This window comes from Nomascus leucogenys, chromosome 14, assembly GCF_006542625.1.
Source record: "Nomascus leucogenys isolate Asia chromosome 14, Asia_NLE_v1, whole genome shotgun sequence".
Taxonomy (NCBI): domain Eukaryota; kingdom Metazoa; phylum Chordata; class Mammalia; order Primates; family Hylobatidae; genus Nomascus; species Nomascus leucogenys.
In genome coordinates, this window is record NC_044394.1 from 9,629,350 (window position 1) to 9,655,930 (window position 26,581).

The 26,581-nt window shown below is 41.0% G+C and overlaps 1 protein-coding gene across 1 annotated transcript in view; it reads left to right on the forward strand.

The window, feature by feature from the left end:
* PPM1D (protein phosphatase, Mg2+/Mn2+ dependent 1D) overlaps nt 1-26,581 on the forward strand; it is a 67,352-nt gene that overhangs the window by 23,233 nt on the left and 17,538 nt on the right. Inside the window, exons 2-3 of the mRNA XM_030827820.1 lie at nt 2,250-2,478; nt 12,980-13,104. Of these exons, the coding sequence (XP_030683680.1) occupies nt 2,250-2,478; nt 12,980-13,104 (354 nt within the window). The remainder of the gene's footprint in view (nt 1-2,249; nt 2,479-12,979; nt 13,105-26,581) is intronic.

Consider the following 26,581-nt stretch of genomic DNA (forward strand, 5'->3'; position numbering starts at 1 on the left):
ATGTTTATTTTTGTCTTCTCTAGTTTTTTTCATCAGTGTCTTACAGTTTAAGTATACAGATCTTTCACCTCCTTTGTTAAATTTATTCCTAAGTATTTTATTCTTTTTGATGCTATTGTAAATAGGATTGTTTTCTTAACTTTTTTGGGGGTAGTTTGTGAATAGAAATGCAACTGATTTTAGTATGTTGATGTATTCTACAATTTTATTATATTTGTTTATTCTAACAGTTCTTTGGTTGAGTTAGGGTTTTTTTTTCTTTTCTTTCTTTCTTTCTTTTTTTTTTTTTTTTGAAACAGAGAACGGAGTCTCACACTGTTGCCTAGGCTGGAGTGCAGTGGCATGATCTTGGCTCACTGCAAGCTCCACCTCCCGGGTTCACACCATTCTCCTGCCTCAGCCTCCCGAGTAGCTGGGACTACGGGCACCTGCCACCACACCCGGCTAATTTTTTGTATTTTTAGTAGAAACGGGGTTTCACCATAGTCAGGATGGTCTCAATCTTCTGACCTCGTAATCTGCCTACTTCGACATCCTAAAGTGCTGAGATTACAGACATGAGCCACCGCGCCCAGCCTGTTAAGAGTTCTTATCTCAAAAAAAAAAAAAAAAATTTATCTGCCGGGCCCGGCCTAGTGGCTCATGCCTGTAATCCCAGCACTTTGGGAGGCCAAGGTGGGTGGATCGCGAGGTCAGGAGATTGAGACCATCCTGGCTAACACAGTGAAACGCCGTCTCTACTAAAAAAAATACAAAAAAATTAGCCGGGCGTGGTGGCAGGCGCCTGTAGTCCCAGCTACTTGGGAGGCTGAGGCAGGAGAATGGCGTGAACCTGGGAGGCGGAGCTTGCAGTGAGCCGAGATCGTGCCACTGCTCTCCAGCCTGGGCGACAGAGCGAGACTCCGTCTCCAAAAAAAACAAAAGCAAAAAAAAAAGGAACACTCATTTACTGTCTTTATTACTGATTGTTCTTTTTGCTTATGTTGGATTACAAGACTGCATTTTTATTTTTTTTCTTAACATAATTCTGTTCATTTAAACTTCCAGGAATTCTTCATCTTTGCTTATGACCTTTCTATGTGTTTCTATATGTTGTGGACTTTTTCTAATATTTACATTCTGTCCTTTCAGTGGGATTTTGGTGGGGAGTATATGTCATTGTTTGGACTCATTTTGCCGTCATGAACTATAAGTTGCAGTTTGTTTAGTGTTACAGAATACTTCAGAATTTTTGAATGACAGTGAATTTAATTAAACAATATAGGGTTTGTAATTCAATATACAGGGATTCTGCCCCTAAATATTTGAGTTATCTCAAGCAGATTTCTTAATTATTCAAAGTATTGATATCCTTATCTGCAAGATGAGGAATAAGTAAATAAAATAAAGGGAATAATATATCTGTCTCATAAGTTCGTCACAAGCATTATTTGAGATAATACATGTAAAGCTCTTAGTATAGAACCTGGTATACAGTGAGTATACTCAGTAAATGTAATTTGTTAAGTAGTGACTACTCAAAATAGTTATTTCAAAAACAAATCAAGCCGAGTGCGGTGGCTCATGCCCATGATCCCAGCACTTTGGGAGGCCGAAGCGGTTGGATCACCCAAGGTCAGGAGTTTGAGACCAGCCTGACCAACATGGCGAAACCCCATCTGTACTAAAAATACAAAAATTAGCTGGGGATGGTGGCGGGCGCCTGTAATACCAGCTACTCGAGAGGCTAAGTCAGGAGAATCACTTGAACCCAGGAGGCAGAGGTTGCACTCCAGCCTGGGTGACAGAGTAAGACTCAATCTAAAAACAACAAAACAGAAAAACAAGTAGCTTTTTCAGAAAGCCTTTTAGAAGAGATATTAGTAGACAGATGCTAAGTGGCTGGCTAAATGATATCAAAACTCTTGAATCAAAATTGATTCAGATTAAAAAAACCTCTTAACACATTCTTTCCTCTCAGTGTAGTTAGGACTAAGAGTCATGTAGCAGTAGTAAACCTATCCTGTAATATATTTCTCTTAGGGTTGGTTTGATAGTTGTATCATAATTGTATTATTTATAAAATTAATTTATTAATGTATTCATTAATTAACCTAAGTCCTTTAGTGGTTTTCAGAATATTTTTCTTAAATTTTTTCCTATGCTAATTCAATGTTAACATGCTAATTCAGAGTTTGTTGCCATTTGTATCCTGACAGTGTATTAATGTTTATACTTGTAAGAGTAAAATATTTTATTTCTTATTACAGCAGAATGGCCAAAGACTATGACAGGTCTTCCCAGCACATCAGGGACAACTGCCAGTGTGGTCATCATACGGGGCATGAAGATGTATGTAGCTCACGTAGGTGACTCAGGGGTGGTTCTTGGAATTCAGGATGACCCAAAGGATGACTTTGTCAGAGCTGTGGAGGTGACACAGGACCATAAGCCAGAACTTCCCAAGGAAAGAGAACGAATTGAAGGACTTGGTGGGAGGTAACATTCTCTCGTTTTCTCTTTCCTCTTTTGGTTCTATTTAGTCCTTTTATGCTTTACTAATGAAATTGACCTACTACTCTCCCTTTTATTGAAGTTACTTTCTTAGTATTACAGGTTTTTTAGTTTGTCTGATGTAATACCCATGTATGTACATTCATATTTTTCTCATTACTATGAATTGACTGTTTTATTTATGATAATGACTCTAATAGGAAATAATATTTCATTGGGCCCCAAGGAAACAATACAAGGTTTTACTGAAAACCTTTCATATGACTTTCAGAATCTAGACGGAGCAGCTCTTGGAGTTCTAGAGTAGAACACTTTGAATCTGGCTGGGGGAAAAAGATTAAATTAGAATTAACCTTCAGCGTTTTTCATTGATTTCAGATTTACTGCAAACCTTTCCAATTATTGTTTTCTTTGTTTGAACTTAGCGTTTCAATGTGTAAGTAATTTGTAAACTAGGAACTGAAATTGATTTCAGTATTATATTTTTATGATTCAAACTTAAATGAAAGATTATTCTAGAAATCAACAGAGTGAATAACATGAAAAAATTTAAAAATTATCTCAATACCGATTTTTAAAAATTGAGGATATGAGGCAAGTTGAGTAGAATCCAATGTTTTCTAAATAATCCTTCTAACTAAAGCCTTCCCATGATATCGTTACTTGCCTCCTCTTTTTTGCTTTTATTAAATCAGAATTGGTCCTTTGCAGAGAAACGACAAACTAAGGAAAATAATTAGCATCTGGCCGGGCACTGTGGCTCACGCCTGTAATCCCAGCACTTTGGGAGGCTGAGGCGGGCAGATCACCTGAGGTCGGGAGTTCAAGACCAGCCTGACCAACATGCAGAAACCCCATCTCTACTAAAAATACAAAATTAGCTGAGTGTGGTGGCACATGCCTGTAATCCCAGCTACTCCGGAGGCTGAGGCAAGAGAATCACTTGAACCCGGGAGGCAGAGGTTGTGGTGAGCTGAGATTGCACCATTGCACTCCAGCCTGGACACAAGAGCAAAACGCCATCTCAAAAAAGAAAAGAAAAGAATTAGCACCCTTAAACTATAAGGAATTCAACAAATTAATAAAGTACTAAAGTGTGAGGCCGGGCGCGGTGGCTCACGCCTGTAATCCTAGCATTTTGGGAGACCGAGGCGGGTGGATTGTCTGAGCTCAGGAGTTCGAGACCAGCTTGGGGAATGTGGTGAAACCCCATCTCTGCTAAAATACAAAAGAAATTAGCTGGGCATGGCAGCGTGCACCTGTAGTCTCAACTATTCGGAAGGCTGAGGCAGGAGAATTGCTTGAACCCAGGAGGTGGAGGTTGCAGTGAGCCAAGATCGCGCCACTGCACTCCACCCTGGGCGACAGAGTGAGACTCCATCTCTTAAAATAATAAAAATAAAATAAAGTACTAAAGTGCATGGCACCCCTGGATAGGTGGGTAAAGGAGAGAAAGTTTGAACAACAAAAAAATGCAAAGCAATAGTAAACATTTGGTGAAATAAAAGTAAAACATTAAAATGAAACTTCATTTCCTGTTATTAGATTAGCAAAGATAGAAGAAACAAAGAGATTCCTCTCAATATTTTTGTTGAAATGGTTACCTTCTTGGTAAGATTACAAATTGGTATTACCTATATAGAAAATAATATATACCAGTAGCTTTAAATGTTTAGGGAATCTATTCTAAAGAAGAAATCTGAACTGTGGACAAAAATATCTGAATAGAGTCATTGATTGCAGCATTTGTAATGACTGTTAAAGGCCAGAAGTAACTTGAAGGCCCAACAGCTGGAGAATGGTTAAGTATATTTAGCAACATATTCATAATGCTGAATATGATACAGCCATTAAAAATAACATTTATAGATAAGTTTATAAAACGCATGGTGTTTTGAAATTTTTCCAAGTAAAGGTAGAGTAATATGAACTCCCATGTATATGGGAGGTTTAATGATAGAGGAAAATGTTTATGGTCACAAAAAAGCAGGATATAAAATTATATTTCTAGTGTTAGCAATGCAGAGACATGGGAATAAGATGGAAATAGTCTAAATTTTTATAAATGAGTGATGAGATTTTATACCATACGTTTATTTTTATTTTTTTAATGGTGACGTTCATTTGGTTCAAATTCAGGTAGCATAAAAAAGAGGATATGCTATGGAAGGTCTCTCAGCTGCTACTGTCCCAAAGGCCACCTCGTTCCCCCCCACTTGCTAAGCAACCAGTATGGCTGTGTGTCCTTTCAAAAGAGAGATATTCATATATAATCAAATATATTATGGAGCTGTACCATGTACAGATGTACTGTCATTTATTTTAATCAGTCTCCTATTGAAGGATTTTTATTTTTTATTTTACTTTTATTTTTATTTTTTATTTTTTTTTGAGACGGAGTCTTGCTCTGTCGCCCAGGCTGGAGTGCAGTGGCACAATCTCGGCTCACTGCAAGCTCCGCCTCCCAGGTTCACGCCATTCTCCTGCCTCAGCCTCTCCGAGTAGCTGGGACTACAGGCGCCCGCCACCACGCCCGGCTAATTTTTTGTATTTTTAGTAGAGACCGGGTTTCACCGTGGTCTCGATCTCCTGACCTCGTGATCCGCCCGCCTCGGCCTCCCAAAGTGCTGGGATTACAAGCGTGAGCCACCGCGCCCGGCCAAGGATTTTTATTTCTAATTTTTTTTTGTTATTGCAAAGTGCTGTGAAATGAAAAATCTGCACATGTGTGTTTTTGTGCACTTGCCAGTATATTTGTAGGATCATTCCCTAAAAGTGGAATTGCTTGGCCAAAGAGGTGTATGTTTTGAATATTGATAACTATTTGTCTCTATAGAGGTTGTACCAATTTGTACTTCTACCATCAGTGTATATGGATGTCCTGGATAACAAATAAAACTTTTTGATTATATCCAGTTTCAGGTTTAAAAAAGGGGTGTCTCAATGATGTGTTTTTTTTTTTTTTTTTTTTTTTTTTGAGACAGAGTCTGGCTCTGTCGCCCAGGCTGGAGTGCAATGGCACGATCTTGGCTCACTGCAAGCTCTGCCTCCTGGGTTCATGCCATTCTCCTGCCTCAGCCTCTCTAGTAGCTGGGACTATAGGCACCTGCCACCACGCCCGGCTAATTTTTTGTATTTTTAGTAGAGATGGGGTTTCACCATGTTAGCCAGGATGGTCTTGATCTCCTGACCTCGTGATCCGCCCACCTCAGCCTCCCAAAGGGCTGGGATTACAGGCGTGAGCCACTGCGCCTGGCAATGATGTTGTTTTAAAAAAAAATCTAAGAAAAAAAAAAAAAAAAAAAAAAAAAAAAAAAAAAAAAAAAAAAAAAAAAAAAAAAAAAAAAAAAAAAAAAAAAAAAAAAAAAAAAAAAAAAAAAAAAAAAAAAATTCTAAGAAATAGAGATGAGGTCTTACCATGTTGCCCAGGCTGGTCTTGAACTCCTGGGCTCAAGCGATCCTCCTGCCTTGGCCTCCCAAATTGTTGGGATTACAGATGTGAGCCACGTGCCCAGCTTCAGTAATGTTTTAATTTGAATTTATCTTAGGAGAAATGTTGAATCTTTCTATATATTTAAGAGCCATTTATATTTTCTTTTCTCTGTATTTCTCTTTATATTTATTGTTCATTTTGGGGGATTGTCGTCAGCCATTTTTTTCCCACATTAATGTATAGGGGCTAGCTGTATATTAAGGAAATTAGTCTAATATATGTGATATGAATTTTAGATACTGTTTCCACAGTTTGTCTTTTGATTATGCTCCTGGAACTTTTTCCACGTGGAAGTTTCTTTTAATGTAGTTAAATTTATTAGTCTCTTCTGTTACAACTTCTTGGGTTTTATGCCATACACACAGTGAAGCTTTTTAATAAAGTCTGCTATATTTTCTTTTAGTACGACAGGAATATTTTTGGTCTTAGAAACTCTGTTTGTTCATTGTATTTGTTTGTTTTTGACATGATCTCACTCTGTTGCCCAGGCTGCAGTGCAGTAGCGCAATCATGGCTCACTGTAACCTCAAGTGATCCTTCCATGTTAGTCTCTTGAGAGCTGGGACTGCAGGTGCATGTGTGCCACCATGCCAGCTAATTTTCTTTTTCTTTTTTTTTTTGAGATAGAGTCTTGTCCTGTCACCCAGGCTGGAGTGCAGTGGTGGGATCTGGGCTCACTGCAACCTCCACCTCCCAGGTTCAAGTGATTCTCCTGCCTCAGCCTCCTGAGTAGCTGGGATTACGGTTGCAGGCCACCATGCCCGGCTAATTTTTATATTTTTAGTAGAAATGGGGTTTCACTGTTTTGGTCAGGCTGTTCTTGAACTCCTGACCTCGTGATCTGCCCGCCTCTGCCTCCCAAAGTGCTTAGATTACAGGTGTGAGCCAATGCGCCCGACCAGGGAAGAGTATTTTGCCCACTTCTCCATAAATGTTTGTCTTTGATACTGTTTCAAAACTCAAGAAATGATAGTTTCTTTAGGTATCCGAAACTTTATTAATGAACTTTGCATATTCTTACATTAACAGCCATTAGTCAGTCAATGAGGACATTAGTTGAATTGAATTTTTTTGTTTTTTTTTTTTGAGACTGAGTTTTGCTCTTTTTGCCCAGGCTGGAGTGCAGTGGCACGATCTCGTCTCACCGCAACCTCTGCCTCCTGGGTTCTCAGCCTCCAGAGTAGCTGGGATTACAGGCATGTACCACCACACCCAGCTAATTTTGTATTTTTAGTAGAGATGGGGTTTCATGAGCTCCCCACCTCAGGTGATCCACCTGCCTTGGCCTCCCAAAGTGCTGGGATTACAGGTGTGAGCCATTGCTCCCGGCCCTGAATTGAATGCCTTTTAAAAATCCCTGCATAATTAAAAAAAAATTAATGACTTTAATTTTAAGGGTACTTTTAGATTCACAGCAAAATTAAGTGGGAAGCACAGAATTCTCATATACGCTCTGGCCTACCCCCATCTCCCAGGCTTCCCCACTATCCTTCTCCAGAGTGTTTGTTATAATCAATCAGTGGACCTACATTGACATACCGTTATCACCCAGTGTCCATAGTTTACATTAGGGTTCACTCTGGGTGTTATACATGTTATGGGTTTTGACAAATATGTTGACATGTATCCATCATTATAGTATCATGCAGATTAGTTTCATCACTGTAAGAGTCCTCTGTACTTTGTCTATTCATCCTCTCCCCGGCTTACTCCTGGCAACCACTGCTCTTTTTACTGCCTTCATAATTTTGCTTTTTCCAGAATATCATATAGTTGGAACCATATAGTGTGTAGCCCCTATGCATGACTTTTTAATATATGCATTTATTGTTTGTAATATACTGGTTCACTGAGTTATACAGAGCTTGCAAATATTGACACTTTTTATTATACTATATAATATCCAGTCATGCAGCCTCTCAAAAAACTCCACTGTATACATGTGGTCTTAGTAGTATTATGAAAAAAAAAATGGACCTTGGAGACACCCTGAAAAAGTCTGTAGTAACCTGCCAGGGGCCCCTAAACCACATTTTGAGAACCACTTTGCCAGTACTCGTATGGTTTCATCATCTTTTATATTTTAATCTTTAATCCTTCTGGAATTTTAAGATCTATGATATGTAGTAAATAGACAAGTTAACTTTTTTTCTAGGTGGCTACTAGTAGCCACTTGAATAATTATACATCTTTTCATTACTGAGTAGCAGGGTGACCAGGCTTAAGACCCTTCTTTAGGGGGAAGATGACCTTGAATTTACCCTTTCCTTGTATTTCTCTGGTTAAGATAAATGTGGAATATCACCTCTGTTGTAAGACAGCATTGCTTATTGTAGAATGATCCCTGAATGGAATTGCATCTTGGTAGGGAAGTTGTTGAATGGACTATACATTTCTATTCGGAAACACAGGCCTTGGCTTCCTTGTATGCATGCAGTTTGTCTTGTGTAGGGACCAAGAAACTGTAGTCATGTGCTATTTATTACATTGGTTTCTGTGACACATGAAGCTTACCTAAGCTAGACCCTGTCGTCTTGCTTACAACTGAGCCATCACTTGGGAGATGGAAAAATGGCTTCTGGCTGTCTGAATCACTGCTGAAGACAATATCCTTGAAGCCGCTATGGTGGCATACTCTATTTCCTGCCCAGTATCCTGCAAAGTTAGATGAACCTCCTTTCAGGCTATAGTCTATTTGATCTTATGATTGTCAAGGTCAGAATATATCTGACACCTCTGCTGGTTGTCATGCTAAGTGGGCTTTGCAAATTATAAACAGAATTCCTCCATATATTTGGGTCTTTTCTGGGCTTTATTTTTTTCCTGTTTATTTACCAGTATTATAATTTTTAAAACTGAGACTTCATTATAATTTTAAATATTGGTAGGCCTGATTCTTTCTCATTAATCTTCCTTTTAAAAATACTTTTCTTGGGGCCGGGCACAGTGGCTTACGCCTGTAATCCCAGCACTTTGGGAGCCTGAGGCAGGCGGATCACCAGAGGTCAGGAGTTCGAGACCAGCCTGGCCAACATGGCGAAACCCTATCTCTACTAAAAATACAAAAAAATTTTCCAGGCATAGTGGCATGTGCCTGTAATCCCAGCTACTCGGGAGGCTGAGGCAGGAGAATCTCCTGAACCTGGGAGGCGGAGGTTGCAGTGAGCCAAGATCATGGCACTGCACTCCAGCCTGCCCAACAAGAGTGAAAACTGTGTCTCAAAAAAAAGAAATAAAGCAGCTGGCTGCTGCACCTGTAATCCTAGCGCTTTGGAGGCCAAGATGGGAGGATTACTTGAGGTTAGAAGTTTGAGACCAACCTGTTCAACATAGCACGACCTCCATCTCTATGTAAAAAATTTTTTTATAATTATAAATAAAATAAATGAACAAAAAAGGAAATAATTATTTTGTACAGAAGAAATTACCCTTTTGTGTTTTAAAAATACCTTTCTTGACTGTTCTTTCTTGTTTTTACTTGAATTTTAAAATTATATTTTATTTGATTTTAATAACGTTTTTAGAAAGAGTTTTTTGGCTTTATTACCTAAAACACCATCTGGACAGTTGGGCAGATACTCTGCTATTTTGGAGCAGGTAACTTTTTGCAAAAATTGAGCTATTTTATTATAAGTTATTTCCTTGCTTCCCTCTGTCCCTGCCTAGGCAACGGGCCAGCATTTTGTTTTTCCAGCCTTCTGTTGCTGCTCAGTCAGCTCTCTGCATGTCAGGCTGTTCCTTTTTACGTGCCTTTTAATCATATAGGACAACAACAGGGAGTGCAGTAAAAGCATCTTTTATAACGTTGCTTTGATTTTTTGTTACTAGATGTTAAAACTTCTATGTTTTAACCAGTATCATTATTTGTCTTTTTGTGTCTTAGAAACACAGATCATAATATCTTTGAATATTAAGTGTCGAGAGAGCTGCTCGTCTAGTTATATTGGAAGCAGCTACTCTAAATTACTTAGGTACTAAGCCTTACCTTGTAGGGAGAAGGTTTAGCAAAGAATAATAGAGCTTTAAGATGGTATTAAGGCAGAATGTTGGCATCTTATCATAACTCTTGTGTTTCATGGATTCTTGTGAATGGCAAGTTTAGTCTTTACTCTGCTGTTGATTTTTGAGGATCATCATTGAAGAAAGCTTAATATAACAAAATGAATGCCTTTGATATTTTAACTCTTGTTATGATCAACCTGTTTATATCAGAACTTCTTTAAACTAGTTCTTGGCTGGGCATGGTCGCTCACGCCTGTAATCCCAGCATATTGGAAGGCCCGGATGGGAGGATGGCCTGAGCCCAGGAGTTTAAGACCAGCCTGGCAAACATAGTGAGATCCGTTCTCTACAAAAAAATTACATGCCTTTGGTCCCAGCTATTTGGGAAACTGAGGTGGGAGCATCACTTGAGCCTGGGAAGTCAAAGCTGTGGTGAGCCACGATCACACCACTGCACTGCAGCCTGGGCGACAGAACGACACCCTGTCTCAAAACAAAATGAAAACTAGTTCTCAAAAGGGATGGTAGGCTGGGCATGGTGACTCATGCCTGTAAGACCAGCACTTTGGGAGGCTGAGGCAGTTGAGGCCAGGAGTTCGAGACCAGCCTGGCTAATACGGTTAAACCCCATCTCTACTAAAAATAAAAAATTAGCCGGGCATGGTGGCGGGTGCCTGTAATCCTAGCTACTCAGGAGGCTGAGGCTGCAGTGAGTCAAGATCACACCACTGCACTCCAGCCTAGGTAACAGAGCAAGACTATCTCCAAAAAAAAAGGGTGGGGGGGATGGTAAATGAGCAACTTTCTGGAATTTCTATTCTTTGTTAACACCCACAATGTTTTCTGGTCATTTTCTACTTGTTTCAGTCCTCCTCTGGACTGTTTGGTATACTCACCACTAGCCACAAATGACTGTTTAAATTAATAAAAATTAAATTTAAAAAATTCCCATTTGAAGTAAAGCTCATTTTGGTCATGCCAGGCATAGTTTGAGAGACCATCTGTAATGTTTTGATTATCAGTGTTTTTTCCTAAAGAACTAATCATATTTCCGGCCGGGTGCGGTGGCTCATGCCTGTAATCCCAGCACTTTGGGAGGCCAAGGCGGGTGGATCACGAGGTCAGGAGATCGAGACCATCCTGGCTAACACAGTGAAACCCCGTCTCTACCAAAAATACAAAAAATTAGCCAGGCATGGTGGCAAGCTCCTGTAGTCCCAGCTACTCGGGAGGCTGAGACAGGAGAATGGCATGAACCCAGGAGGCGGAGCTTGCAGTGAGCCGTGATCGCACCACTGCACTCCAGCCTGGGCGACAGAGCCAGACTCTGTCTCAAAAAAAAAAAAAAAGAACTAATCATATTTCCAAGTTTTAGGCATTTCTGTTGCTCCTATGACACATTTTTAGGAGGGTTTTCTTACTCTTGTAACTCCCAAATCTGTATGTCTACAGCAGATCTGTTTCACAAAGTCTAGTCTCACACTTTGAATTACAGAAATACCTAAATATATAGTATTTTCTGTATATTGCTGAAATCATATTAAAACTGCCAACAATTAGCTGGGCATGGTGGCACATGCCTGTATTCTCAGCTACTCAGGAGACTGAGGTGGGAGGATCACTGCAGCCCAGGAGGAGGTCAAGGCTGCAGTGACCCATGAGTGCACCACTGCACTCCAGCCTGGGCGACAGAGAGAGACCCTGTATCAAAAAACAAAAAATAGGCTGGGCGCTGTGGTTCACACCTGTAATCCCAGCACTTTGGGAGACTGAAGTGGGAGGATGGCTTAAACCCGGGACCAGCCCGGGCAACATAGTGAGACCCCGTCTCCTCAAAAAAGAAAAAATTAGCCAGGCGTGGTGGCCCACGTGGTGGCTCCCAGCACTTTGGGAGACTGAGGTCAGGAGTTTGAGACCAGCCTGGCCAAAATGGTGAAACCCTGTCCCTACTAAAAATACAAAAATTAGCAGGCGTGGTAGCGCGTGCCTGTAGTTCCAGCTACTTGGGAGGCTGAGGCAGAAGAATCGCTTGAACCCAGGAGGCGGAGGTTGCAGTGAGCCGAGATCGTGCCACTGCACTCCAAGAGCAAAACTCCATCTCAAAATAAGTAAATAAAAATAAGCAAAAAAACTGGCTGGGCATGGTGGCTGACGTCAGCCTGTAATCCCATCACTTTGGGAGGCTGAGGTGGGTGGATCACCTGAGGTCGGGAGTTCGAGACCAGGCTGGCCAACATGCTGAAACCCTATCTCTGCTAAAAATACAAAAATAGCCAGGCGTGGTAGCATACGCCTGTAATCCAAGCTACTCAGGAGGCTTAGGCAGGAGAATCGCTTGAACCCAGGAGGTGGAGGTTGTGGTGAGCTGAGATCACGCCACTGTGTTCCAGCCTGGGCAACAGAGTGAGACTCCATCTCAGAAACAACAACAACAAAAATTAAAACTGAAGTTCTGCTATGTTTCCCCCATCCTCAACTTAAACACTCAGAACTCTATAACCTTTCCTTTTTAACTGCTTATATCACAATTTAATCCCTATTTATTTATTTATTTATTTATTGAGACAAGAGTCTCGCTCTGTCATCCAGGCTGGAGTGCAGTGGTGTGATCTCGGCTCACTGCAGCCTCTGCCTCCTGAGTTGAAGCAATTCTCTCTCCACTTAGATAAGGCCTTCTGTCAACCCCCAATTGTTTACTAATTAGGTAGTTTTGCTTTTTTTTTTGACATGGTATTTATACTCACTTTTCTTCACATTACATTCATTTGGTTATACTGCCTATTCCAGTAATCTCAAAATTTTCCACTTTGAATCTACCCTAATTCCTCTCTGAACAGGAATTTTGGCTTATGCATCTTTGTATTTGAAACACATAAGACATTATTTTGTAATAATGTGGTCTTATTTTATTAGTGATTTAATATACTGAGCTACCTTAGTTGTTGTATTTTAATCATTTAGATTATTTATGTGAACTCTATTTATTTTTAGTGTAATGAACAAGTCTGGGGTGAATCGTGTAGTTTGGAAACGACCTCGGCTCACTCACAATGGACCAGTTAGAAGGAGCACAGTTATTGACCAGATTCCTTTTCTGGCAGTAGCAAGAGCACTTGGTAAGTAGGACTCAATTTGGTGAAATTATATTGAATTTTCTACAATATATGGTGGCAAAATAAAAGAGGACACTGAGAACTAAACCCTTACACGGCATATAGTGAGGGTAGAGATATCATGATATTCTATTAAATGCATAAGAACCTAATCGAAGCCATGCATGGTGGCTCACGCTTATAATCCCAGCACTTTGGGAGGCTGAGGTGGGCGGATCACTTGAGGTCAGGAGTTTGAGACCAGCCTAGCCAACATGGTGAAACTGCATCTTCACTAAAAATACAAAAATTAGCTTGGCATAGTGATGTGTAGCTGTAGTCCCAGCTACTCAGGAGGCTGAGTCAGGAGAATTGCTTGAAAGCAGGAGGCAGAGGTTGCAGTGATCGCACCACTGCACTCCAGCCTGGGCGACAGAGCAAGACTCTAAAAAAAAGCCTAATTGAGGGGAAGGTTTAGGTATATATTGCACTGACAGTTGCCCTTTGTTCATGAGTCACGTTCAATGTTTTGCTAATTTCTATCTGTGTTTAGGGAAGTATATGCATATCTAGGCTTAATGTTACCCTCGAAACTATTTTTAAGTATCCCATTCTACTTTAGCCCTTAATAGTCCTCCTGAGAGCCTTCAAAACCTCTTTTTTCTTTAGTTAGCAAAGTAAAATAACTATGAAGAAAATAGTTATATTTCTGGTCTACCTGGCTTTGGAAAGAAGGCTAGAGAATTATACCTATTAAGGTGTCTTACCTTGGCTATGCTAGATGGGGGTAGTTTTTCCAAAGAAAATGTCTCTGAGAAAATGCACATTTGTTTATTTTTATTTTATGAGACAGGGTCTTGTTCTGTTATTCAGGCTGGATTGCAGTGGCATGATGACGGCTCACTGCAACCTCTATCTCCCAGGCTCAAGCAATCCTCCCACCTCAGCCTCCTGAGTAACTGGGACTGCAGGTGTGAGCCACCACGCCTGGCTAATTTTTTCTTTTTTAAGGAGACGAGGTCTCACTATGTTGCCCGGGGTGGTCCTGGGCTTAAGCCATCCTCCTACCTCGGTCTCCCAAAGCACTGGGATTACAGGCATGAGCCACCACACCCAGCACAACTACTATATATATATTAATAATTTGTTTCCAATGCGAAACTATAATTTTCTTCTTCCACACCCTGACTGGTGGACTTTTTATGTTATATCCAAACATTTGCTATTATGAAAAATACTGCAATAAATATTTCCTTATACACACATATGAGATTTCTTTTTTTTTTTTTTTTTTTTTTTTTTTTTTTTTGAGATGCAGTTTTACTCTTGTTGCCCATGCTGGAGTGCAGTGGTGCAATCTTGGCTCACTGTAACCTCTGCCTCCCAGGTTCAAGCGATTCTTCTGCCTCAGCCTCCCGAGTAGCTGGGATTACAGGCACGCACCACCACGCCTGGCTAATTTTGTATTTTTAGTAGAGACGGGGTTTCTCTATGTTGGTCAGGCTGGTCTTGAACTCCTGACCTCAGGTGACCCGCCCCCCTCGGCCTCCCAAAGTGCTGGAATTACAGGCATGAGCCACTGTGCCTGGCAAGATTTCTTTAAGATACATAACTAGAAATGGAATTTCTGGGTCATAGTATGTTACTTACCAACTGTTTTTGTGTCGTAACACTCACACAAGATGATAATATTTCTACAGTAAGCAGAGGAGGCTACTTGAGATTGAGGTAACTAACTTGGACGCTCTAGCCACTGAGGACCCACCCTGCTGCCCCTAGGCCTCACTCATCCAAGGAATACCAGTTGGGAGACTCAGTTCAGAGATATCTACATGCTTAGTTTTATTAGGTATTGCCAAATTTCTTCCCGAAGTGATTATCCCAGGTTATTACAGTCCCACTGTATTAGTTATCTATTGCTGTGTAATCAAATACTCCCACACTTAGGAATTTAAAACATTTTTTATGTACACAGTTTCTCTGGCTCAGGAACCCAGGGGTGACTTAACTGGATGGTTTTGGCTCAGGGTCTCTTGTGTAGCTGTAATCAAGATGTCATTAATCATCGAAGCCTTCAATGGGGTTGGAGCATCTACTTGTAAGACAGCTCACTGAGTAACCTGGATTGGCAGAAGGCTTCAGTTTCTTGCTTTGCCGGCCTCTGCATAGGGTTGCTTGATGTGCCTTCATCACATGGCAGCTGGCTTCCTTAGAGCAAGTGATCATAAAAATATATTTTGACTTCTACCTTGCTTTCTTGATCACTTGCTGTAGGGAACCCAGCTTTGTATTTTGTTAGCCCTGAATCACTAAGTCCAGCCCACCCTCAAGTATATCAAATAATTTGTGGATGTATTTTAAAAGCATACAGTTCCTACTTCTTCATGATTGTTCTTTATTCACCAAATATTTATTAAATACCTGCTATGTGCTAGGTACTGTTTCAGGTGCTGAGGATTCAGCAGTGAATGAAACAAAAATTCCTGCACCCATGGAGCTTACTTTCTAGGTTAGGGGAAAACATGATAAACTAAAGTAACTAAGTAGGACACATACTGTGTTAGAAATGCTACCAAGAAAAATAAAGCAGGGAATGCTATGGGGGTGGGGCCTGTGTAATAATTCTAAATGGGATGGTCAGAGGAGGGTCTCGCTAGGATGATATGTAAGTAAAGTGTGAGTAAAGAGATGAGGCAGTGAGACCTGTGAGTGTCTCGGGCCACAGAATTTAGGCAGAAGTAACAAGTGTAAGGGTTCTTATTACTCATGAATTTTCCCTTTTTTTTTTTTTTTTTTTTTTTTTTTTTTTTTTTTTTTTGTGATGAGGTCTCACTCTGTGCCCTAGGCTAGAGCTCATTGAAGCCCCTAAAGTCCTGGGCTCAAGTGTTCCCCCAGCCTCAGCTTCCCAAGTAGCTGGGACTACAGGTGCATGCCACCACACCCAACTAATTTTTTTTTTTTTTTTTTGAGACAGAGTCTTGCTCTGTCACCCAGGCTGGAGTGCAGTGGTGCAATCTCGGCTCACTGCAAGCTCCGCCTCCTGGGTTCACGCCATTCTCCTGCCTCAGCCTCTCCAAGTAGCTGGGACTACAGGTGCCCGCCACCACGCCCGGCTAATTTTTTGTATTTTTAGTAGAGATGGGGTTTCACTGTGGTCTCGATCTCCTGACCTCGTGATCCGCCTGCCTCGGCCTCCCAAAGTGTTGGGATTACAAGCGTGAGCCACCATGCCCAGCCCACACCCAACTAATTTTTAAGAATGTTTTGTAGAGACGTCTCGCTTTGCCCAGGTTGGTCTCAAATTCCTGGCTCCAAGCGATCTGTCCACCTCAGCCTCCCAAAGTGCTTGGACTATAGGGGTGTGCCACAGCGCTCAGCCTACTCATGATTTTTTTTTTTTTTTGAGACAGAATTTCGCTCTTATTGCCCAGGTTGGGGTGCAGTGGTGTGATCTCAGCTCACTGCAACCTCCACCTCCTGGGTTCAAGCGATTCTGCTGCCTTAGCCTCCCAAGTAGGTGGGATTATAGGCGTGCGCCCCCATGCCCGGCTAATTTTGTATTTTTAGTAAAGACCTTTGAGTGTCTGGGGCTACAGAATTTAGGCAGAAGTAACAAATATAAGGGTTCTCATTACTCATGAATTTTTCTTTTTTCTCTTTCTTTCTTTTTTTTGTTTTTTTGAGATGAGGTCTCACTCTGTGCCACAGGGGTTTCACCGTGTGGGTCAGGCTGGTCTCGAACTCCTGGCCTCAAGTGATCTACCCACTTCGGCCTCTCAGAGTACTGGGATTACAGGCATGAACCACCGTGCCCCGCTCCTACTCAGTATTTTTAACCGAGCAGCTGGAAAAATGGAGTTGCCACTAACTGATAAAGAAATGACTGGAACATCAGTGAAAAGGAGAGGTCGGAAGTTCAGTTTTGGACACATTACCCTTTCGGCATGTTTTAGACATTAAGGTGGTGATACCTATTTGTCTTCCCATTATAAGAATTGATTTCAGGTGTTGTCTAGGGTGGAGCTTTCAGTCTGGGGGAGCCAGTAGCATATAGATAGTATACAAAGTCTTGAGGTCATGTAGGGATTGAGTGCAGATAGAAAAGGGGGCAAGGTCTAGTGACTGAGCCCTGAGATACTCTTACTGTTTTGTTTTTTTTTTTTGAGACGGAGGCTCTGTCGCCCAGGCTGGAGTGCAGTGGCGCAATCTCGGCTCACTGCAAGCTCCGCCTCCTGGGTTCACGCCATTCTCCTGCCTCAGCCTCTCCGAGTAGCTGGGACTACAGGCGCCCGCCACAACGCCCGGCTAATTTTTTTTTTTTTTGTATTTTTAGTAGAGACCGGGTTTCACCGTGGTCTCGATCTCCTGACCTTGTTATCCGCCCTCCTCGGCCTCCCAAAGTGCTGGGATTACAAGCGTGAGCCACCGCGCCCGGCCACTCTTACTGTTAAGACTTGGGGGGATGTGCTCTGGTTTCATTTGAGGGTTGGATTAAAATTTAAAAAAAACAAAAAGAGTTAGGGGATATGAATGGAAGAACAAGGTAAAACAACTAACAGCTGTAAGTCAAATAGGAAATTTGGGATAGAGTACCCTGGAAGCTAAGTGAAGAAAGTGTTTCCAGAAAGAAAGTGTTTCAAATACTGTTGTCATTTAGGTGGAGGGAGAATTGAAAAATGACCATGGGATTTAGGAATGTGGAGGTCATTGGTGACCTTGAAAAAGAAAGTAGCTTTTGGTGGAATAGCAAGACCACAACCATGATTGGGGTTATTGAAGAAAGAACTGTCTTCTTGAGTGGGAGGAGTAAAATTTGATACAGCAAGTTTTTAGACAGTTTTTTTGTAGAAGTTACTTTACTTCAACATAATTTTGTAAACACATACAGAAATGAATTAATATTTTGATAAAAGGGCCTATAAGAGACAAAATCGTTTTAGTGATAAAAAAGCTTTTTTCCTCTTGATTTCTCTTGTCACATAAATATTTTCTTTTAAAAAATAATGCTACCTTTTAGATTTTAATATTTAAGCTAAAAAGGCTTTGCTGTGTTACTTTTCAAACCATTATTCTGACACTTGGAAAAAAAATTTTTTTTTTTTTTGAGATCGAATCTCACTCTGTTGCCCAGGCTGGAATGCAGTGGCACGATCTCAGCTCACTGCAACCTCCGCCTCCCCGGTTCAAACGATTCTTCTGCCTCAGTCTTCCAAGTAGCTGGGATTACAGGCACGTGCCACCACACCTGGCTGATTTTTGTATTTTTAGTAGAGATGGGGTCTCACCATGTTGGGCAGGCTGGTCTCGAACTCCTGACCTCAGTTGATCTGCCCACCTCTGCTTCCCAAAGTACTGGGATTACAAGCGCGAGCCACCGCGACTGGCCCAGAAATAATATTTTTAAAAGAGCTATGTTATTGGTTTTCTGAGTTTAGCTTGTTGCATGGAAATACTTACTGGCCTAAAGTAAATTAAATGCTAGTATTTAGCACACACCCTTATGGTTTATGGCCATTTTTCTTATAGGGTTTTTTGGGCGGGGGAAGGGGTGGGAATAGATGTCTCCTTGTCAACATTGGTACCCTGTAGACACTGATGATAATTACCCAAGTACAAATGTAGCAAAGGTGCCTTCTAGTGGCTGTCTGCTGGAATTGCATTTGAGTCTTGCAAATCGTTTTATTCACTGGGGAGATAATTTTTGAGTATAGTGTGTATGAAGCACTCTGCTGTATGTACAAGCACATGATCTTTGCCCTCATGGAGTTTGCAGTCTAGGAAAGCGTTGAAAGGCATTCATCAGATGATAACAAAAACTGAAAAAAAAAAAAATTTTTTTTTTTTTTTTTTTTTTTTTTTTTGAGACTGAGTTTTGTTCTTGTCACCCAGGCTGGAGTGCAATGGTGTAATCTCGGCTCACTGTAACCTTTACTTCCCAGGTTCAAGCGATTCTCCTGCCTCAGCTTCCCAAGTAGCTGGGATTACAGGCACCCGCCACCACGCTCGGCTAAGTTTTGTATTTTTTCAAAATACAAAAATACAGGGGTTTTGCCATGTTGGCCAACTTGGTCTTTAACTCCTGACCTCAGGCGATCTACCCGCCTCAGCCACCTAAAGTGCTGGGATTACAGATGAGAGCCACAGCGCCTGGCTAAAACTGAAAATTTTTAATTCTTCTTCTTCTTTTTTTTTTTTTTTTTGCGATGGAGTCTTACTCCATCGCCCAGGCTAGAGTGCAGTGGCACGATCTCGGCTCATTGCAGCCTCCGCCTCCTGGGTTCAAGCGATTCTTCTGCCTCCGCCTCCCAAGTAGCTGGGACTACAGGCACGTGCCACTGCACCTGGCTACTTTTTGTATTTTTAGTAGAGACGGGGTTTCACCATGTTGGCCAGGCTGGTCTCGAACGCCTGACCTTAGGTGATCCGCCTGCCTCAGGTTCCCAAAGCGTTGGGATTACAGGCGTGAGCCACCACACCCAGCCAATTCTTAACTTCTTATATGTACTAATGAAAACCTAAAATAAGGATATTTCACTTAACCAGAGAGGCCAGAAAAGTGATATTTGAACTGAGTTTTGAAGAATTACTGGAGGTTAAGAAGGAAGAAAGTGTGTTTTTAGGCATAGAAAACAGCACTTTCGAAAAGTTTGGTGATAGGAAGAAGCATAGTGACATAGGAACTCTGGTGAAGGCCAGTGTAGCTGGAACGGATAAGGAAATAAGAGACTTGGATAAAATGAGAAAATACTGCATTTTATAGGCAGTGGTAAATAATTGTGTTTGGCTGGATGTGGTGGCTCATGCCCATAATTCCAACACTTTGGGAGGCCAAGGCAGGTGGATTGCTTGAGTTCAAGGAGTTCAAGACCAGCTGGACAACATGGCGAAATCTCCCCTCTACAAAGAATTGGCTGGGCGTGGTTGCACGCGCTCGTAGTCTCAGTTACTCAGGAGGCTTTGGTTGGGAGGATTGCTTGAACCCAGGAGGCTGCAGTGAGCCAAGATTGCGTCACTGTACTCCAGCTTGGGCAACAGAGCAAGACCCTGTTTCAGAAAAAACAAAAGAATTGTGTCTTTATCTTAAAAACAATTGTGAACTATAACAGAGTTGGAATGGGAAACATAACCAGATTTGTGTGTTTTTAATTGTGGTAATATATACTTAGCATACATGTAACTTACCGTTGTAAAGCACGTGGTTCATTGATGTTAAGTACAGTTACACTGTTTTGCAACCGTCATCCACCATTCATCCTAGATTTGTGGGTTTTTGTTTGTTTTTGTAATTTCAACTTTTAGATTCAGGAAGTATACGTACAGGTTTGTTACATGGGTATATTGCATGGTACTGAGGTTTGGGGTACGACTGATTCCATCATCCAGGTAGGGAGCATAGTACCCAATTGTTAGTTTTTCATGTCTTTCTCCCTCTCTCCCTTCTCCCTCTAGTGGTCCCCAGTGTCTATTGTTGCCGTCTGTATGTTCATGTGTACCCAATGTTTAGCTCCCATTTACAAGTGAGAACATGTGGTATTTGGCTTTCTTTTCCTGCATTAATTTGCTTAGGATAATGGCCTCCAGCTGCATCTGTGTTGCTGCAAAGGACATAATTTCATTTTTTTTTTTTTGTGGCTGTGTAGTATTCTGTAGTGTGTATGTACCATATTTTCTTTATGCATTTCACTTTGATGGGCACCTAAGTAGATTCCTTGTCTTTGCTATTGTGAATAGTGCTGCGATGAACATTTGAGTGCATGTGTCTTTTTGTAGAGTGATTTATTTTCCTTTGTATGTATACCCCGTAACAGGATTGCTAGATCGAATGGTAGTTCAGTTTTAAGTTCTTTGAGATATCTCCACACTGCTTTCCACAGTGGCTGAATTAATTTATATTCCCACCAACACTGTGTAAGCATTCCCTTTTCTCTGCAGCTTTGCCAGCATTGTCATTTTTTGGCTTTTTAATAATAGTCATTCTGACAGGGTATGAGATGGTATTTCATTGTGGTTTTGATTTGCATTCTCTAATGATTACTGATGTGGAGCTTTTTATGATTCTTGGCCGTTTGCATGTCTTCTTTTGAAAAGTGTTGATGCCTTTTGCCCAGTTTTTAATGGGGTAGTTATTTGTTTTTAACTTGTTGAATTGTTTAAGTTCTTTACAGATTCTAGGTATTAGATCTTTGTCAGATACATAGTTTGTGAATATTTTCTCCCTTTCTGTAGGTTGTCTGTTTACTCTGTTGATAGTTTCTTTTGCTGTGCAGAAGCTCTTTAATTAGGTCCTACTTGTCAATTTTTGTTTTTGTTACAGTTGCTTTTGAGGATTTAGTCACAGATTCTTTCCCAAGGCTGATGTCCATCCAGGATTCTTACAGTTTGAAGTCTTACATTTAAATCTTTAATCCATTAGCTTTGTGTCTTAAAGAGAGAATTTTCATTGAGTTTTGAGAATGGATTAGAGGGGGTAAACATTGTTGGAAGTTATCCATGGGAAGCCACTCAAAGGGGTGCTGAAATTTGCTAGGTGTAAGGACCACAGAGTGTCTTGTGGACTGCCGGCTGCCATGTGCCACAGGAGCAAGCAGAAAATATACTGGAACCAGAAAGCAGGTCTCCTCTCTTCTGGTGTCTCTTCAGCACCCTCTACTGAGGAAAAAAGGGAATTGGCTCCAAGGCACCTACTTTCAGGACCTACAGAAATGATGTTCTGTGATCCTACTTTGGTGTACAAACACTAGACCAGTAATAAAAACCCTTAGTTAAAGGCCCAATTCTGATCCTTACCAGTTATTTGATATTAGATAGAATCATATAGACTCTTTGAACTGGTAAAACAAGGGAAAGTGGCTATGAATATGAATCATCTGGTGAGTTTGTTGAAAGGTCAGATTCTAGGGACTTTTACTAGCAAATTTGAAGCAACTTGAGCATCAAAACAAATTATAACAGGAATAAGTTTAAAAATATTGAATAAAAAAGAATCTGTAAGTCTATATAGAGATAAAAAATTGTACAGATAGAAGAATGGAATTTTTTTTTTATTTTTACATTTAAAGGAGTTTAATTGGGCAGTGAACGATTTGTGAATTGGGTAGCCACCCCCCCCACAGCAGATTCAGAGAGACTCCAAAGAAAATGTTTTTTTTTTTTGAGATGGTGTCTCGCTCTGTCGCCAGGCTGGAGTGCAGTGGCGCGATCTTGGCTCACTGCAACCTCTGGCTCCTGGGTTCACGCGATTCTCCTGCCGAGCCTCTTGAGTAGCTGGGACTACAGGTGTGTGCCACCGTGCCCAGCTAATTTTTGTATTTCTAGTAGAGATGGGGTTTCACCATTTTGGCCAGGATGGTCTAAATCTCTTGACCTCGTGATCCACCAGCCTAGGCCTCCCAAAGTGTTGGGATTACAGGCCTGAGCTACTGCCTTCAGCCAGAAAACTCTTCTTTAAAACAGATTTTCAGCCGGGCACAGTGGCTTACGCCTGTAATCCCAGCACTTTGGAAGGCCGAGGCGGGCGGATCATGAGGTCAGGAGATCAAGACCATCCTGGCTAACATGGTGAAATCCCCATCTCTACTAAAAATACAAAAACTTAGCCAGGCATGGTGGCAGGTGCCTTATAGTCCCAGCTACTCGGGAGGCTGAGGCAGGAGAATGGCGTGAACCCAGGAGGTGGAGCTTGCAGTGAGCCGAGATCACGCCACTGCACTCCAGCCTGGGCGACAGAGCGAGACTCGTCTCAAAAAAAAAAGGACTTCCAGGCCTGAGCACAGTGGCTTATGCCTCTAATCCCAGCAGCCTGTAATCCTAGCACTTTGGGAGGCTGAGGTGGGTGGATCACTTGAGCTCAGGTGTTCGAGATCAGCCTGACCAACATGGCGAAACCCCATCTGTAGAAAAAAATACAAAAAAATTAGCCTGGCATGGTGGCACATGCCTGTAGTCCCATCTTCTTGGAAGACAGGTGAGAGAACTGCTTGAGCCTGGGAGGTGCAGGCTGCAGTGAGCCATGATCGCACCACTGCCCTCCATCCTGGGCAATAGAGTAAGACCCAGTCTCAAAAAAAAGAAACCTTTTTGGGGTTGGGAAAGAAGAGTGAAAAGAACCAAAATAAAGTAAAATAAACTGTCAGCTAATAAATGTAGTTAGAATGTCCTAATTCTGTCATCAGTTTATAATCATTATAATTGATTCATTCAGAAATCATCAGTAGATGCTAAAATATGGCATATTTTGGTACAGAACAGGATATTTCACAGAACCTCAAACTTTCACCCTACAGACTACTCACCAGTTACAAAAAGAAAAGGGCACCTTTATGCTGCCAGTAGATAGCATAACCAAATGACCAAAGTTGATACTGCCAGTAATGGGACAGACTGACACACCGTCTCTCCTCATGTGATATACGGAGAAGGACGTGACATCAGCAATGTAGTCCTGTAGCCAAAAGTGAGTTTACCTGTTCATGAACCCCCGTAGAGCACAAGAACATGAGGAAACAATCAGATGGATCCAATTTAAAGGTCATTGTACAATAGAACTCTTTTCTTGTCTTTTCTTTTCTTTCTTTTTTTTTTTTGAGATAGAGTCTCACTCTCGCCCAGGCTGGAGTGCAGTGGCATGATCCTGGCTCACTGCTATGTCTGCTTTCTGGGGTCAAGCGATTCTTCTGCATCAGCCTCCCGAGTAGCTGGGATTACAGGTGTGTGCCACCATGCCCAGCTAATTTTGTATTTTTAGTAGAGCCGGGGTTTCACCATGTTAGCCAGGCTGGTCCCAAACTGTTGACCTCAAGTGATCCACCTGCCTCAGCCTCCCAAAGTGCTGGGATTACAGGTGTGAGCCACCGCGCCTAGCAAAAGAACTATCTTGAACTCTTCACAGTTGTCAATACCATGAATGATAAAAACAAAACAAAACCCTAGGGAATTGTTTTAGGTTAAAAATGACTAAAAAATGACAAATGCAGTTAATTTTTTTTTAAGTTTTTTAAAAAATAAAGATGGGGTTTCACTGGGTTGCCCAGGTCGGTCTCGAACTCCCAGGCTCAAGCAATCCTCCTGTCTCCACCTCCCAAAGTGCTGGGATTACAGGCATGAGCCACCTAACCTGACCGAAGAATGATCCTTGAATGGATCCTGGATATTAAAAATGCATTATTGTGACAACTGGGAAGATTTGAACATAAACTTTATATTATACAGTGCTAGAGCAATATGAAATTGCCTGAGTGTGGTAGAATAACATCCTCATGCTTAGGAGATAAATGTTGAAGTATTACTATTTGGAGGTGAAGTGTTTTGAGTCTGTAATCTAATCTCAAATGATTCAGCAAATAAACCAACTCTATCCACAGATTCCAACACTATCTGCATAAAAAATCCCAAATAATCTTCAAAAGAACTACTGGAATTAATAAGTGGATTCAGCAAGTTCACAGGACCCAGATTCAGCATACACAGTCTATCATATTTTTATGTACTAAAAATGAACAATTCATAATGAAATTTAAATAAGTATCATTTGTAATCGCACCCAAGAAAACCATGAAATACTTAGGTATAATTGTAACAAACTGTGTTTAAGATTTATATGCGTGAAACTACAAAATGATGAAAGAAATCAAAGAAATAGAAATAGACCACATATCTTAGTCAAAACCCAGAGTTTAAAAATTTAAGTTAGAAGAAACAATCCCTTCTTCTGAAAATGTATTGAGGTTTATTGAGAAAGAAATAGAGATTGAGGCCGGGCGTGGTGTCTAACGCCTGTAATCCCAGCACTTTGGGAAGCCTAGGTGTACAGATCACCTGAGGTCAGGAGTTGCAGACCAACCTAGCCAACATGATGAAACCCGTCTCTACTAAAAATATAAAAATTAGCCAGATGTGGTGGCAGGCGCCTGTAATCCCAGCTACTCTGGAGGCTGAGGCAGGAGAATCACTTGAACCCAGGAGGCAGAGGTTGCAGTGAGCCAAGATCGTGCCATTGCACTCCAGCCTGGGCAACAAGAGTGAAACTCCATCTCAAAAAAAAGAAAAAGATATTGGAGACTAGCGATTTGGAAGTTGTCAGTAGAAGAGTTGGAAACTTGAAAGGATGGTTTCACCAAAGCAACGTAAAATATATGGGTGTGTGTGTGTGTGTGTGTGTGTGTGTGTGTGTGTGTGTGTAGGTAGGTAGGTAAATAATAGGTATCTCCAGAAAGATAAGAACATAAGAATAATAGTCCTTACAAGGAAAACTGGAAGGGCAGTGATGAGAAGGGAGAATTTTCACTGTATATGTACCCTTTTATATCTTTTGGTTTTCGTACTATGTGAATGTATTACATAATGTTATAAAAAGGCAGACCCAGTACCGTGGCTGATACCTGTAATCCCAGCACTTTGGGGGACCGAGGTGGGAGGATTGCTTGAGTCCAGGACTTGGAGACCAGCCTAGACAACACAGTGGGACTGCCATCTCTACAAAAAATGAATTAGCTGGGCCTGTTGGTACATACCTATAGTCCCAGCTACTTGAGAGGTTGACGTAGGAGGATCACTTGAGCCCAGGAGATCTGTCCTGCAGTGAGCCGTGATTGTGCCACTGTCTCCATGTTCATTTTTATTATTTTGTCAACCAGGGAGCTTTGTTTTGCTGGTATAAAGAGGTAAGTGTGTCTTTGTGAGCTTATCTGGATTATAATTAGCTTTTAGTGGTTGCCTGTATTCTGTTTTGCTGCTTAGAGGGCTGAATTGCTTTTTAAAGAGTCTGGTTAGCAATGATTTTGCTACTTTCGAGTGGGAGTAATTGACTTGAATTATTCTTTCTTTGGACTCTGAGCATGTTTGAATTGCCAGTATTTCTGATGGGGAGCTAGTGGGGAAGTTTAAATAAGGAAAAGGACAAAGCTTCTTCTTGTTTAACAAAAAAAACCTAACTACTGAAAGGGGACAAAAATTGTTTAACCTCTTGTCTGAAAATCTTTTGCTTTTAATTTAGGCCTTTCCCTTAAGTAGTTCACAATAAACAAAAGAGGCAGAAATTAATGTTTTCTCCTTTCTGTCTCCTCTTTCACATTTATTGGAAACAAGAAAAATTTATATTGTTTCATTTATGTTGTCTTATATATTACAGAAAAGTAGATGATTTCTATAAATCATTTTTATTTTCTTCTGTTTTAGTTTTATTGATCTTTTTTATGGCCTGGGTCGACTAAAAGTTATTGTCTCTTGAACATTTTGATGTTTGTATCTAATAGGTCTAAAGGCAGAAGTTTAGACATTGTTTTTATGTGGAGCTAATCAAGGAGAAGGATAAATGTAAGAGCTTTCTTTTTCTGGCTCAGTGAAAGGGAGAACTGTTGCTCTCCAAACGTTGGTCATATGGTTGGTAAACAGCATTAAAATGCTCATTTTTATATTTTGAATTTTCTTCCAAGTACTTGTTCTGTAAGTTTTGATGTAGGTACTTTACTGATCTACAGATTAACAGGAAGTTTGCAAACAGCCA